This window comes from Rhamphochromis longiceps, linkage group LG2 (genome assembly GCF_057381845.1).
Source record: "Rhamphochromis longiceps isolate RC_006_pf linkage group LG2, R_longiceps_female_GT1.1, whole genome shotgun sequence".
In the NCBI taxonomy this organism is placed as follows: Eukaryota; Metazoa; Chordata; class Actinopteri; order Cichliformes; family Cichlidae; genus Rhamphochromis; species Rhamphochromis longiceps.
In genome coordinates, this window is record NC_140558.1 from 25,711,857 (window position 1) to 25,725,228 (window position 13,372).

A 13,372-nucleotide genomic window follows, 5' to 3' on the forward strand; every position below is an offset into this window, starting at 1 on the left:
TCAATCACAAGTCATTAGCCAATGAGTGTGCTGTGGATAATCTAGGCTTCTGGAGGATTCTTACGATGCATGTGTCCAATGATCCCACGTACTGTGGAGACACCACAGCAGTCACACGACCGGCCAGCTCTCTCTATGTCTGTCTCATTTCTTAGCCTGGACTTGTGTTGCATCAGCCCTAATAGTTCCTTTGATGTTATCCAGCCACTTCTTTTGCTGTCCGCTTTTTCTTCCTCTCCCCTGGAGAGTGGTCTTTGTCAAACTTGTCATTCTTGAGACGTGGCCGTATTGAGATTTTAATTTCCCTTCTTTTTGACTGGTGACAGGAGTTCTTAACCGATGCCCAGGATCTTACAAACCAGAAGCAGTGTCTTTTCACTGCCTGTTTTTTCTCTCCCAGGTCACCTGAAAGCATCCATGTAGAGCAGTGGTGTCAAACATATGGCCCAGGGGCCAGAATCAGCCAAGTGAAGAGTCCAATCTGGCCAGCTGGGCAGCTCCGGAAAATGTGAAGGAGTGCATAGATTTTTGCCTGTATTTTTGTAACTTTTACAGCTTATTCTATTCATAAAGAGGCATTAAAATTCATACTTCACCAGAGTAATTAAATAATAGCTAAACGATGACAAAAAAATTTCAGTTTTTCTGCCATGTATATCAAAATGTCTGGGTTTGGGGGGTTTTGAGGGCGGTTAATAGGTCAGTGAGTTCACAGTAAAAACTTTATAATTACAGGATAATCTGGACAGTGAACTATCATAACCTTTTCTGTAATTTTACCCGTTTAACTCATAATTTCACTGGTCCAGTCCGGCTGAGAGGAATACTTGGATAACAGTCGTATTTTAAGCTTTATTCTCAGAGTGAAGATCTTATCTGTACATATTGGCTTTAGCATGACAAATGTCATAGTTTGGACTATTTTGGACTACTGAACCATGCATACACTAGAAGCAGGAGGAAACACCTTTACCTACTGCAGGTTATAACTTTGCATTTACTTTCCAAGAGTGTTTTTCTTTTCATCTAATTTTCAACAGGAAAACACAGAAGCATCGTACATTTTCTTTAACAGAATGATTCGGACACTGTAATAGTCTTTGCACACCTGAGTAGCACCTGCTACACCAGGTATTTCATTTCACTGTTCAGTCACTCACCTGCTTCCTGCACCTTCGACAAAATCTACGTCTTTTTTTCGCGTCCCCGAGTTGTTATTTTGCATGCGACTGTTCACTTGAGTTAGTCCTAGCAGCGCGCCTCCTCTGACCGCTCTCATCCAGGTTTCCAGGAAGGCTGCTGACTGTCGTGGGGGATTTTCTCTCTCTTTCCCTGTGAATAACAGTCATCGCCAACTGCAGTGCGCCAAATCTCAGGAGGCTGTCACTTTCTGGAGCAACATGTCTGGCACAGAAAACCACACTACATCTAAAGTCACTTAAACAACGCGTCGCTGCCATTCCAACATTTAGTTGAACAGCAGCCTCCTGTCTGTATGCATTTTGCTACAGCTTTATTTATACGTGACTCACTGCCTGGAGGAGTGAGCTGCCGATGTGAAAAAAAAATTGTAGCCAAGAAAGTGAACACTGTTGATTTATGTGTTTAAATGTGTGCATTTGTGACACTGGGTTGTTTTTTTGTTGTGCGTGCCAGATGAAATTATCTCGTCTTTCTTCGAGGCAGGTCTTGGATGAACTGTGCAGACTGCTTACCTTGGAATATCGCGGCGTTCTGGATGATGAGACGTTTGAGTTGTGCGCTGACAACCTGCAGACCAGACTCCATATTGCTGCGCGCCGCTACCTGATACCGCTCCTCCATCTTCTTGGAACAGCAGGTCGGGCCTTTGGTTTGGCAAACCTGCAGATCTGCACCTGGCAGGAAATCAGCAGGGACAGGATGGTAGTCTGGATGAACAGAGGGAAGTAGCTGCGAAGCCACTGGTGTTTAATTTTCAAGAAAAAAAAGACACACAAACACACACAAATAGATTCAGCAGCATTTTCCGAATGCAAAAACTAAGAAATATCTCCAGCGGAGTCCGCAGCCTTAATGAGCGTATGATTATTATGTAGAGGCTGTGTTATGTAGCCGGGCTCAAGTCAAAAATAAATTGCTGCTTAAAAATAAGTCATTTTGATCCACATTCGCGCAAAATACTAAAGCTGTGTAGTTCTCCTCAGAGATCAATTTGGTCAACAGAAACTTTTCCTCCACTCAAGGCTACACTTTTCACTCCGAGGATCAAAAAAAGTATGTTTTTTTTTGTGTTTTTAGACTTAAGATGAGAGCCAGGAGCAGTGCATCATGCAGACAAATAAACCTAGGTTCCAGCATGCTTTCATTATGGATACACATTAAAAAAAAACAGCCACGAGTAAGATTGAAGGCAGTGAAACAACATTCGTTCACCTGGCTGTGGACACTAAAGGTTGTTTACACCTATGAGAAATAATTGGATTCCCCGAGCTCCTTTTTGAGCGACGCATTCAAGCCTGCGAAAGCAAAACTGGGGTGTCAGGGATGTTTCAGAGGGGCGATGTAGCCAGACACGACCTGATCAAAGAGCAAACACTTCGAAGAAATTAATTCAATTAATCCCACACAGGAGGAAAGCAGGAAAGATAAACAAGAGCCTGCCGCCACTGTGAAACTCAGTAAACTTCGAGTCATGGTCATGCTAAAAGGAGTGTGAAATCTGTTTGTTTGTTTTTGTTTTTTTAGATAAAAAGAGTTCACATTAATAAAGAGGAAACAACACAATATCTGTGTCTTTAAATAAATGCTTTGCATCATATTTTCTGAGCTAAAGTTCAGTGTACCCACAGTGGATTTTAGCCTGAACAGTCAAGATGTGACACAAATACAGAAGATCGGGTTAATTTGGGGAGGGCTTAAAAAATATTGAAATAACTGTTTGGAAATTACAGACATTTTTATATGAATTACAGTGTTTTTAATTTTTTTAGTTCCACATTTTCAGAGCTTCAAAAGTAACTGGACAACGTGGCATCGTTTTAAATTTAAGGATTCTTTTTGATGCGTGCTATTTTCAGCTGTCACAAGTGGTCTCTGTTGGGTTTAGATTTTATTATTGTCATTTGTATTAGGAAACATTTAACCATATATTCTTAGAGGTGTATAATCAATTGTGTAGTGATAAGTTGTGTGATCTTTAACAGGCTACAGAGGCTTGGTGTGTATTCCACTAGAATGCACACCTACATCCTGGGAGCATGGGAAGAGGTCGCATCTTGTCTTAATTGTTTTATGGTAGGATTAACGTAGCTACGTCTGTTCTAGTCTAAGTGCTTTTCTGTTTAGATGAACTGCTGGACTTCCTCACGGGGGGGGGGGGGGGGGGGGGGGGTGTCTACCCTCTTCCTGACCAAGGATGTTTGCCTTCATGTTATATGACCCTTTGATCAGCAGTAACACACACACACACACACACACACACACACACACAGTATTCTTTGTTCACATGTATACCTATGTAAGATGCTATATGTTAATGACCCTATGCATATTCATGTAACTACAATAAAAGGAGTGCTATGGGGAGCCTGGCTGAGAGTCTGACAGAGGTCAAGTGGTGGAACGACACTTGGCTCCAGCCAGGTCTCCCATGCATGAGTAACCAGAGAACTTTGGTGCCTTGAGTCTTGCTTTTTGCTGTGTAGCAGATTGTCCTTAACGTTCCAGCAAATAGGTTTATACTATAGACCTATCAGTCTCCACACCGGGTGGCCTTCCTGATTCAGCCCCAAAGTAGATTTGTGTCTCCACCTGCAACCGGCAATCTTTTGCTTGCCAGTAAAATGTGTTAACCACCACACTGTGGAGCCAACACAAGGAGCAAATATAAGGACTGTTTTTAGTGCTTGGATGAAAATCCGGTGCAGTCAGTGACAGCCTGGAGTGTAGAACCCATAAACATCACCAAATGCTCTGCCAGACCTTTACTGTCTTTCAGTTGCTGTTTGTCTGTGAGTCTTTCTGCCTATCTTTTGCATTTAATAACTGAAAAGCTGCTCTGTTGCATTTGCAGGATGCTTTGGGTCGTTATCCATTTGAACTGTGAAGCACTGGTTGATCAGTTTTGCAGCATTTGGCTGAATCTGATTGGAGACTACGGCCCTGCATGCGCTACGATTCATCCTGATACGTCATATCAGCAGTATCATAATCAATAAACACTAGTGACCTTGCTTCCACTGGCACCCATACACACTCATGCAATAACACTGCCTCCACCGTGTTTGTCAGATGATGTGTTGTGTTTCAGATCATGAGCCTGTCAGTCTCCATACTTTTCTCTTCCCTTCATTGTGCTACAATTTAATCTTGGTTTCACCTGTTCAAAGATGTTTTTCCAGGACTGTGCAGACTCTTTTAAATGTTTTCTGATAAAATCTAATCTGGCTTTCATGTTCTTGAATGTAATCGGTGGTTTGCACCTTGTTGTAAATCCTCTGCATTTTGAGTCGTCTAATAATTTGCTCCATTCTTGATTGCAAACTTTGAGAATAGTTAACCCACCTCCTTGAGAGGGTTCTTCAGTTGGTTAGATGTTGTGAAGCTGTTCATCATAGAAATAATTCTGTGATCATTCACCTTTTTCACTTCACGTTTGATGTTGCTGAGCTGGGTGGTGAATTCCTTCTTTTAAAGCACCAGATTTTTGACTTGGACATGTTTTTGCCATCTCTCTTGTTTCTTTTGATCTTTCGACCAAATGATGGCCTCTCGACAGCGGTCATATGCAAGTTCAGCACTGGAAGTGTATCTGTTTATCTTGTCATAAAATAATGAAGGAAAGGGCCTCATCAGGCCATGAAACTCCCTGTCAGTCAATTTTCTGATTACTTTTTTTTTTGCAAATACTTAAAGAACATTACATAGTAATCAAAACAGTAAGAACAAGACAAAAACAACAACATAAAAAATTATAAAGACAAAAAGAGGCAGTGGAGGAGTTCGAGTGAGTAGGAGATTAGTTCGGCCGCAGAAACCCCATTTCAAGTTAGAATTTGATCATAAAATTAAATAAAATTTAAGATTCCTATGTGAAACCAAAACCTTCATGTTGAAAATTTGTAGAGATCAGAACGTTTGTCCACATAAAGGAGAGTAATATCGGTTTCCGCCAATTTTCTAAAAACTTTTGAGCCTCTGAAAATGGGAGATTGTGTATAAAAACAGGCTTTAATTCCTAATTAAAGCTGAAACTAACTGACTGGTTTAAAATCCCCTATTGTCATGTAGAGAGGCAACATTGCAAAATTACAAATCTGCATAATTGTCCAAATACTTACAAAGTTTAAAGATTTCCACCTTATCTCTGCTTGAAAATGATGGACAGTCAGACATAAGTAGGACACAACCATCCAGTGTTTAGATACAAAGAGCAGCTCCAGTGAAAACCCCTTTCCTCGGTGCTTCCCCCTCTCAGCCTCTCTGTCCCACATGGCTGCTGAGAGCTCAGTGGAGGCTGCAGTGGTAACGTGCCAAAGCCTCGTTGAGGAGTTGTCTCCAGGATCTGCCTCCCTGAGAGGCATCGGTGACAAGGGCCTGATTGATGCCACGGTAAACAAATGTCAGGGGAGCCTGCCAGCTTTGGCTGCCGCTGCTTTGGGTGCGAGGATATAAGGAGGCGGAAGCAGTGAGATTAATTTGGAGGAAGGGGGGGCTGCTAGGATTGCGAATCAGAAAAGTCTTGATAGCTGGCGTGTCAAAAGACGGAGGAAAGGCTTTTGTGGAGGCAGAGGGTTTATCTTAATAACAAAAGTGAGTGTCTCTATTGGATCGGGGCTCTTTCTCTGTGAGATCTTCAAAAGAATAGATCTTTAGTAGCGGGCTCGGGCTGCAACAATGCAGACACAGACACGGTGCACATTAAACTACCGGGAGATGCAACAGAGCGACAGTCTTGATAATTAAGAATCGCTGCAGAATTAAACAGAGAACAGCTTCTGCTAACTCCCAGCTCACCCCTGACTCCCATCAGGGTTTAGGGTGTACAGTCTAATGAGCAAAAGAGGCAATAAAGCTGTCACCCAGCACCTTTTTGTGTGCATACTGACAGGCTTAATATCTTAAATCAATGCGGACAAAAGACTCCTGACGGATAAGATCAAGTTAATTTCAGACTGCAGGGGCAAAATTATTAAGCTGTCAATAGCGCCGTAGGTGAGGCGAGCGCGGCCTGAGCGGAGAAGAGACGGGGATTTAGCAATTATCTCCGGCGAAACAGGCAGATTCATCTGCACCGTTTGTCGTTTTGCAGATGATAAATGTGTTTCATTACACGAGTTCCACAGCACTGAGGGAATAAGCGAAGGATTCGGGAGGGAGATGATTCCCCCATAGAGTTTCAGAAATAACAAAATCGTACCGTCTAAATAAAGCTTTCTTTCTGACTGACACATCACTGGGGAACGAGCTTCCTCCTGCTCCCCTTTGCTTTAGGCTCCATCCCTGTTTCTCGCCCCTCTGCTTTCTTATTTTTCCTCTTTTACTCCTTTTCATCTGCGCGCACTTTTGTTCCGAGCTCGTTTTCCTTCACCTACCTTGAGCTTAACAGCTCCTGGGCACTGTGAGCAACTTTAAAATCAGCCTGTTATTGGTTAATTGGTCAATTTTGGGCGTCCTTATGGCCAATTCTCTCCCGCAAAATGAAGAAAGACAAGGTAGCAATTTACATGTAAATTTCCCCAGCATGCAACCTCGGTCCAAGGTGGCGCCTTTAAATTACTGCGTGCTTTCAATCAATACTGTGAAAGGAGGCCGGGTAATTCGACGTGCAGGACAGCTGCTGTTTTTATGAGTGTCTCTGAATGCCTTTTATAAACACATTGATCGCCCTTCAGATTGTCACAGCCTCATCTAACCATCCTCGCTGCTCTACCCCTCACAGAAAGTTTCCTTTGAAAGGCCACTGCTGGAAACGATGGCCCTGTCCTCACACTAACACACACAAACACTGGAGGAGTCCTCACATCTTTAACAAGCCCGGGAAATCAGAGTCAGGGGAACAGATACAGTGCATTATGTGTCTAAGTTTCTCGGCACCAATTAGAAAGCTATCACTATGCAAGCTTAATGATGGCGACCATGGGGGAAAAAACAAGTTGTACTAAAATATAGAATATGCTAAAAGCCGTTCATTATGAGCATAAATTATACAACAGCTAGTTTCGAGTGGAAGCGCGTGGGACTCCGTGGCTACCTCTCCGGGGCAAAATAAGCCAGTGTCACTTTTTAAAGATAGAGCCATTTACAACCAACCTAAGGAGTGATAATATCATTAACTACTGGGGATTAAAGTGGCTTTAAGTATTTTTAGAGCTGCTCCACTTTAAACCATTTGATGAAGCAATGGTTTGAAAGCTGAAAGCAGGAATGTGAAAGTGCCCAACATTGTTCTCTGCTTTTTCCTTTTTGTTTTGCACATAACAATGAGGCAGTAAACAAAAGGCTCCTGTCTTTAAAGTGGGACCGTTCAAAAAGGAAGAACTGAATAAAACCAAGTATGAATCGGTGTTTAACCAGCTGGAAAGGCTTCTCGCTTCAAATCAGACTCATCCACCTATTAGTCATTTGCTGTCATTTCTAAAACAGGGGCATTTGGGACCTTTTTGCATGGCATCCTGCTGAGAACTATAAAGCAACACAAAGCTATAATTGTTTTAGCTCACAGCAAAAGGAGGAGGAGGAAAAAACTCCTTTGCAGGACCTCTTTGCAGGATTTTCTGCTGAAACTAGTTGGATCTCAGCCTCCAGCACACAAGTGTTACTCTTATATTTCGTGAGTATCTGACGCTGCTCTCATGAATCAGGTCCCACCGCCGCTGTCGGAGATCCAAAAGGTCTTCCCATCATCAAGCCAGCGCCGTCACTAGTGGAGCCGCTTTCTCGCTCATGTCCCGGGGTGAGTGTTCAGCGCTGCCTGTGCGCCTCGCCTCACACATATGTGATGACACGATGGAGTGAACCGACACCCAGCCTCCATTTCACCTTCAGCCAATCCAACCACCCACAGCAACAGCCGCAACAAAGACACGAGTGGTACTACTCCTACAGATGTGCCAAGCTTTGATTTTTTCCCCTCTATATGCCTGCTGTAATCTTCCTCTGCACTCACTTCTTTTGAATCACACTTTTGGAAAGAAAAACTTTAGTCTTTTGGTGCTTTTTTTGCCCCCTCCGGCACCACATGCAGCATTATTAGAAATTCTGCTCTGCCTTCCTGCGGACATGTTTCTGAATCAGCCACCTCCCCTACACTATACTCAATATCGATACAGTCCACTTCACATTTCACTCATACACACACACACACACACACACACACACACACACACACACACGCACGCACGCAAAAAGTTATACTTCCCTCAGTCGGATCACAACTAGCCACCTTCAACAAGTAATTTCATCAATCTTTCATTTACTGTGCGCCTCATCGGAGAACTCGTGTTATATCAGCCTGCATGACAAGCAGCTGTAGCTGTGACTCCAACTTATTCAGCATGAATTAATGGTGAGTATATATTATAGATGAGACATGACCAAAAATGAATCAAAAATAGGTCAAAAATGTACTAAATGTGTGAAAAGTGACTGCCGATTTCATGTCCTCCCCAAAAATAATACTAATAATAATAAAGTCAGCTCATTAGGACAAAAGTGGAAGATTTGAGAGTTATGGAAATTCCACCAAAAGCTCGAGCATGCCCAATAAGCCGCTCATTCTGAAATCTTTACAGAGTGCTTAAAATCTGTTAAGGACCAGCACTGGTCACTGCACATAAAGCATTGTGGGGCCATTCAGCGTCACTACCGCGAGCCCAAAATCAAATCCCATCCGTCCCAGTATCTGTGATACAGCGGGACTGCAGATATTTCAGGACATCTGGGATTTTTAATTTCCTATATTACTTCAGTTTCTTTTCAAAAGACATGAAGTGAACGTGAGAGACACCTGTCACCATACAGGTACAGTTACATAATTCTTCATTAGTCATAAGTAAATGGTAAATGGCCTGTATTTATATAGCGCTTTACTAGTCCCTAAGGACCCCAAAGCGCTTTACACATCCAGTCATCCACCCATTCACACACAGGTGATGGCAAGCTACATTGTAGCCACAGCCATCCTGGGGTGCACTGACAGAGGCCTACTCTTTAATACAAATGCTGTAAAAACTGATGAAATGATGTACGGCAATGTGCTCAGTCAGTGTTAAAGAACTGAAGAAGTAAGTGACAAAGACTTGAAGCATGGTCATTTCCAACCTGTCTACAGCAGTGACTCATGGGTGTTTATGAGGAAATCATTAATTCAGCAGCTTTGTGATGGTTCTATTAGTTATTTTCCACTCTGACTTTGACTGGTGTGTTTTCCTGAAAACTGAGAATGGTATTTAGAGTTTGATTAGCAATGGGCCAAGCGGTTAACAGCGATAAATCACAAACATTTATCTGCAGGGCCGGTGCTTAAATGTTGAAGACAGAATGAAGACAGAATAAAGTGCTGCAAGTGTAATGCTGTGTTACAGTCTTTGCATCAGTACAGTGATGTTTTACAGTTGTTGTTGTTGTAGTTTACAGTAGCTGTCAAAATAACAGTTTCATGCTGGTAAATCTAGCTTGAGGGATGTACTATAGATACTTTATTGGGAGCTGTGTTACAGTACACTCTTATTTTTCTAACGTTTAAATCTAAATGTTGGAGAAAGAACTCTAACTGGGTATATTAACCCTGGAGTTTGTCTGATATTTGCTTTGCTGAAAGTGATTGATTTCTTTTTTTTTTTTTTTTATCTCTTGCTGTTTTGCATTGAAACAATATAATGCAGAACGCATTCAGAAAATTCAGCTTGCACAGTTGATTAACGGGAGAAAATACTTAAAGTGCTATTGTTTTGCTGAGAAGGGGGTATTTATAGAGTATTATTGAATATTTAGGACCTAATGTACAGTATATTTTTCCATTTGCCAAAATGCTCAAGGCCAAATAAAACTTCTAGATGTTTCCTCCATGCACAAGGTATTTTTAACAAATTGCCAGGAGCATCAGTTGTGTGTAGCATCACTGAGGGTACTGTTAACCTCTATCATAGATACAGGGGATACAAACATTTTTTTTTTTATATCCGACATAACATTTAGTCAATCAGCAGACTTCAGGGAGCCAAAGCAGAACATTAGGTTTAACACGCTTGTGAACACCTTTTCTGCAGAACTGTATAAGCCATAAACCAAGCAATTAATCTGCAACAGACCTGCAGCGAGGATGAGTAAACCAAACCATGCTGGCCGTGATGGATTGTTCTATGGCTGATTGGTGAATTGATTCCAGTGAAAGTAATGGTTATGAACTGTTAGTGTCCAGCTCAGACTGATTCCTTAGAGATGGTGCACAGACAGCTGGTCTGCCTAGCCTCAGATTTGGGAAGGCTAAATATTTCTCATTGCCTGCCAAGAGAAATATTTAGCTTCCCCTTTGGCTGGCAGATAAAACGCCTGATGGCCTAGGTGCAAGGTGTGTGATTAAACATGGATGCTTGGAGAAATGTAGGGCTCAGCGGTTAGGGCTGCATGCACCTTACACGATGGGAGCTTAATATATGGCAGAAGGAGCATGACAAAATATGCTTCAAAGTGCATCGCGCTCTCTCTCTCCTGCTGTTTGATTTGAAGTATTTTGCGATTCGCCACACTCTTTCATGTTTACAGAACATTTAGTGTTATTCAAAAAGAAAAAAAAGAAAAAAAAAAAAACACCCCTCTTTGAATCAGGTGGGAGTATTGCATGCTGCGAACGGAGAGAAAACAGATAACCTGGAGCACTTCCCTGTGCTGACATGACACTAAAACACCTAATTAACATTTGCGGCTGGCTGTGATGCAGACACATGAGAGGCTTTTACCATTTCCATAGTGAATCAGAATGCACGCAACAGGCTCCAGTGCACCAACATGCTGCATTCTGCAAAAGAGGACAAAAATATGGACTTCTGTCCACAAAGCCCCGAATCATTTCACCATTAACCTTTTCTGTTTTTTGCCAACTCACTTCTCCAGATCTATTCCTTCTTCATTAGAGAAGATAGAAGTCAGTGACAGTTGAGCTCCATGGAACAAAAACAATAAAGATGAGTTTGGATCATTGCATCATTTACAAAATAACTTCCAGTTTGCTTGCAGCTCAGATCACACACATAATTGATATTTGCTGACAATGTAACAGGAGTGGCTGTGTACATTTTGACTATTAATCCTCTTTCATTCCCTCAGCTTTTACCCCGTCGTCATGTATTTAAACAAGCACCAAAGTTAGTGTTTTAAGGAGGCTGTCAATAACTCAAATCTTGCAATGTTTCAGCACTAACAGAATCAAAGTGAGGTGCAAGGCAAGGTTACTCCATGTTCAGATCAATACAAGAACAAATTTTACAAGTTTCAGTTTCGTATTTGTAACAGGATATTCCGCTTAATGCGGCCAGATTTTCTTTTTTTTTTTTTTTAATAAAATAAAATTCTCAGAGCAGGTTAGTAAACGTTCAGCCAGAGGGATGGAGAGTGTGTGGGTTGGCTCTCACTGAAAAGGTCAGCATTTAAAACAAAACACAGAAGCGCTATAGCGGTACTATCCGCTAGGAAAAAATATATATTTACAAATCTATATTTGACTTAATGCGTTGGTGCCGATTGTTAGAAACGTGCTCTATCCCACAACATTATCAGGAGTACGTAAAACATTAACGTCCCGTATCTACGAGCTTTATTAATGACAGTTACCTGACACTGGGGTTTCGGGGACCCACTTGGAGCCCGGGTGCAGAGACTGAAATACTGTGCGCACCTCCTGGCAGTTTGGCACGTGTCCGCCGGGAAGGGAGAACAGCTGGAGGAAGGCGCACAGAAAGAGCGCACTGTGGACCGGTGAGGAAGCCATGGCTGACGGGCAGCAGCACTCAACCAAAGCGGACAGAGTAGAAGAAGCAGCGGTAAAGTTCAGCGCGCTAAAAGTTACAGAAGGAGCCAGCGTTTGCGCTGATGAGGTGAAGCTGCAGCTCCCGGCTCGGCTCGGATCAGCATCCTTCCGCTTTCCTCTTCTCCTCCTCTCAGAGTCCGTGCACTCTGCAAAGCTGCTCTCTCGGGCTTCTTGGAGCTACACGGATGCCGAGAACTTATGACTCCCTGTTCATTTGCAGCAGCGAGCGTCATCTCTCCGCACAGATGGATGAACGCCCCCCCCCCCCGATTCCATGTGCGCGCTCATTAAAAAGCGCGCGCCACGGCGTGAAGCTAGCTGCGCTTACAGAGAGCTCCTCTCAGTGATGCGCTGACACAGTGGCCCTGTGTGGGCGCTCGAGTGGAAATATGAGGGGCTTAATGCGCTGCACGAGCCGCTTTAGATTAACCGTACGGGATTTAACTGGGGCACATCACTCGTGCGTTTCACTATACATTTAAACCCGTGTTTACCAGGAGCTGCACACAAAACACCAAAGACATGTATGAGCGGCAGTTTATTTTTCATTCACATGGAGATTGTTCATACAGACAGCTGGTTGTGCACGAAGCACAAAACTCACTGTTACATTATACAGATTTCTTCATGTCAGTTTAAAATGAGTCTTACTTTCACTCAGATCTACAAGCATTAAAGTTGAGATGGTGCCATCTAGTGTTCAGTGTGGATGTAAACAGCAAAAACGTTGCCCAACAGACAAGGACAAGATATTAAACTCCGCAGACCGAACAGTTCATCAAGTCAGAAAAGTTGTTTTGGGAGTTTAATTTCTCATCTATTCACAATGTTAAGTGTTGAAATTTAAATCATCCATCTTAAAAACAGCAAGTGTCACAACACCAGAATCACAGCAGAAGTAGAAACAGCAGCAGCTCATCTCGTGCCTGCTGTGAAAGGCTTTCAGTCTTTCAAGTGTTGCTCAGGACAGACAAAACACACACGTGTCGCATTTCTGAGAAACAGAGAGCTTTGCATGGATTTGCACAGCAGAGTCTTTCAGAAGCTGAGAACAAACCATCAAAACTCACTGTAAGCCCAGCTGAGTTTAAGTGCTATGAACAGGCGGAAAGGTGACCAGCAATACCCCAAGTGCACAAACTGCAGTAGATGAACGTTTACTACCTGCACTGTGAGCACTTTGGAACTGCCGGGACAACAGTGTGTTCATCTCAAGGAATGAAAAGTCATGAGGGAAGATGTCAGAGGAAAGACCTGTAAAGAAGCACATGTGACAGACACAGACTGCTTTTACTGTCACACTTATACAAGATGATTTTTTTTTAATTTTTTTAAATGGCCAGCAACCATTGCTTCTATGTTCCA

General features: G+C 42.6%; 1 protein-coding gene across 3 annotated transcripts in view; it reads right to left on the reverse strand.

The window, feature by feature from the left end:
• gpc3 (glypican 3) overlaps positions 1–12,284 on the reverse strand; it is a 135,105-nt gene extending 122,821 nt beyond the window's left edge. Inside the window, exons 1-2 of one of the 3 annotated variants that reach the window (XM_085419879.1) lie at positions 11,812–12,282; positions 1,716–1,877 (exon numbers count right to left, since the gene is read on the reverse strand). In XM_085419879.1, coding sequence (XP_085276005.1) covers positions 1,716–1,877; positions 11,812–11,968 — 319 coding nt within the window. In that variant the 5' untranslated portion in view covers positions 11,969–12,282. Of the gene's footprint in view, positions 1–1,715; positions 1,878–5,321; positions 5,468–11,811 lie in introns of those variants that run through there. The other 2 variants (XM_085419888.1, XM_085419897.1) reach the window with 2 other exon arrangements.
• Positions 12,285–13,372: the final 1,088 nt, after the last annotated feature.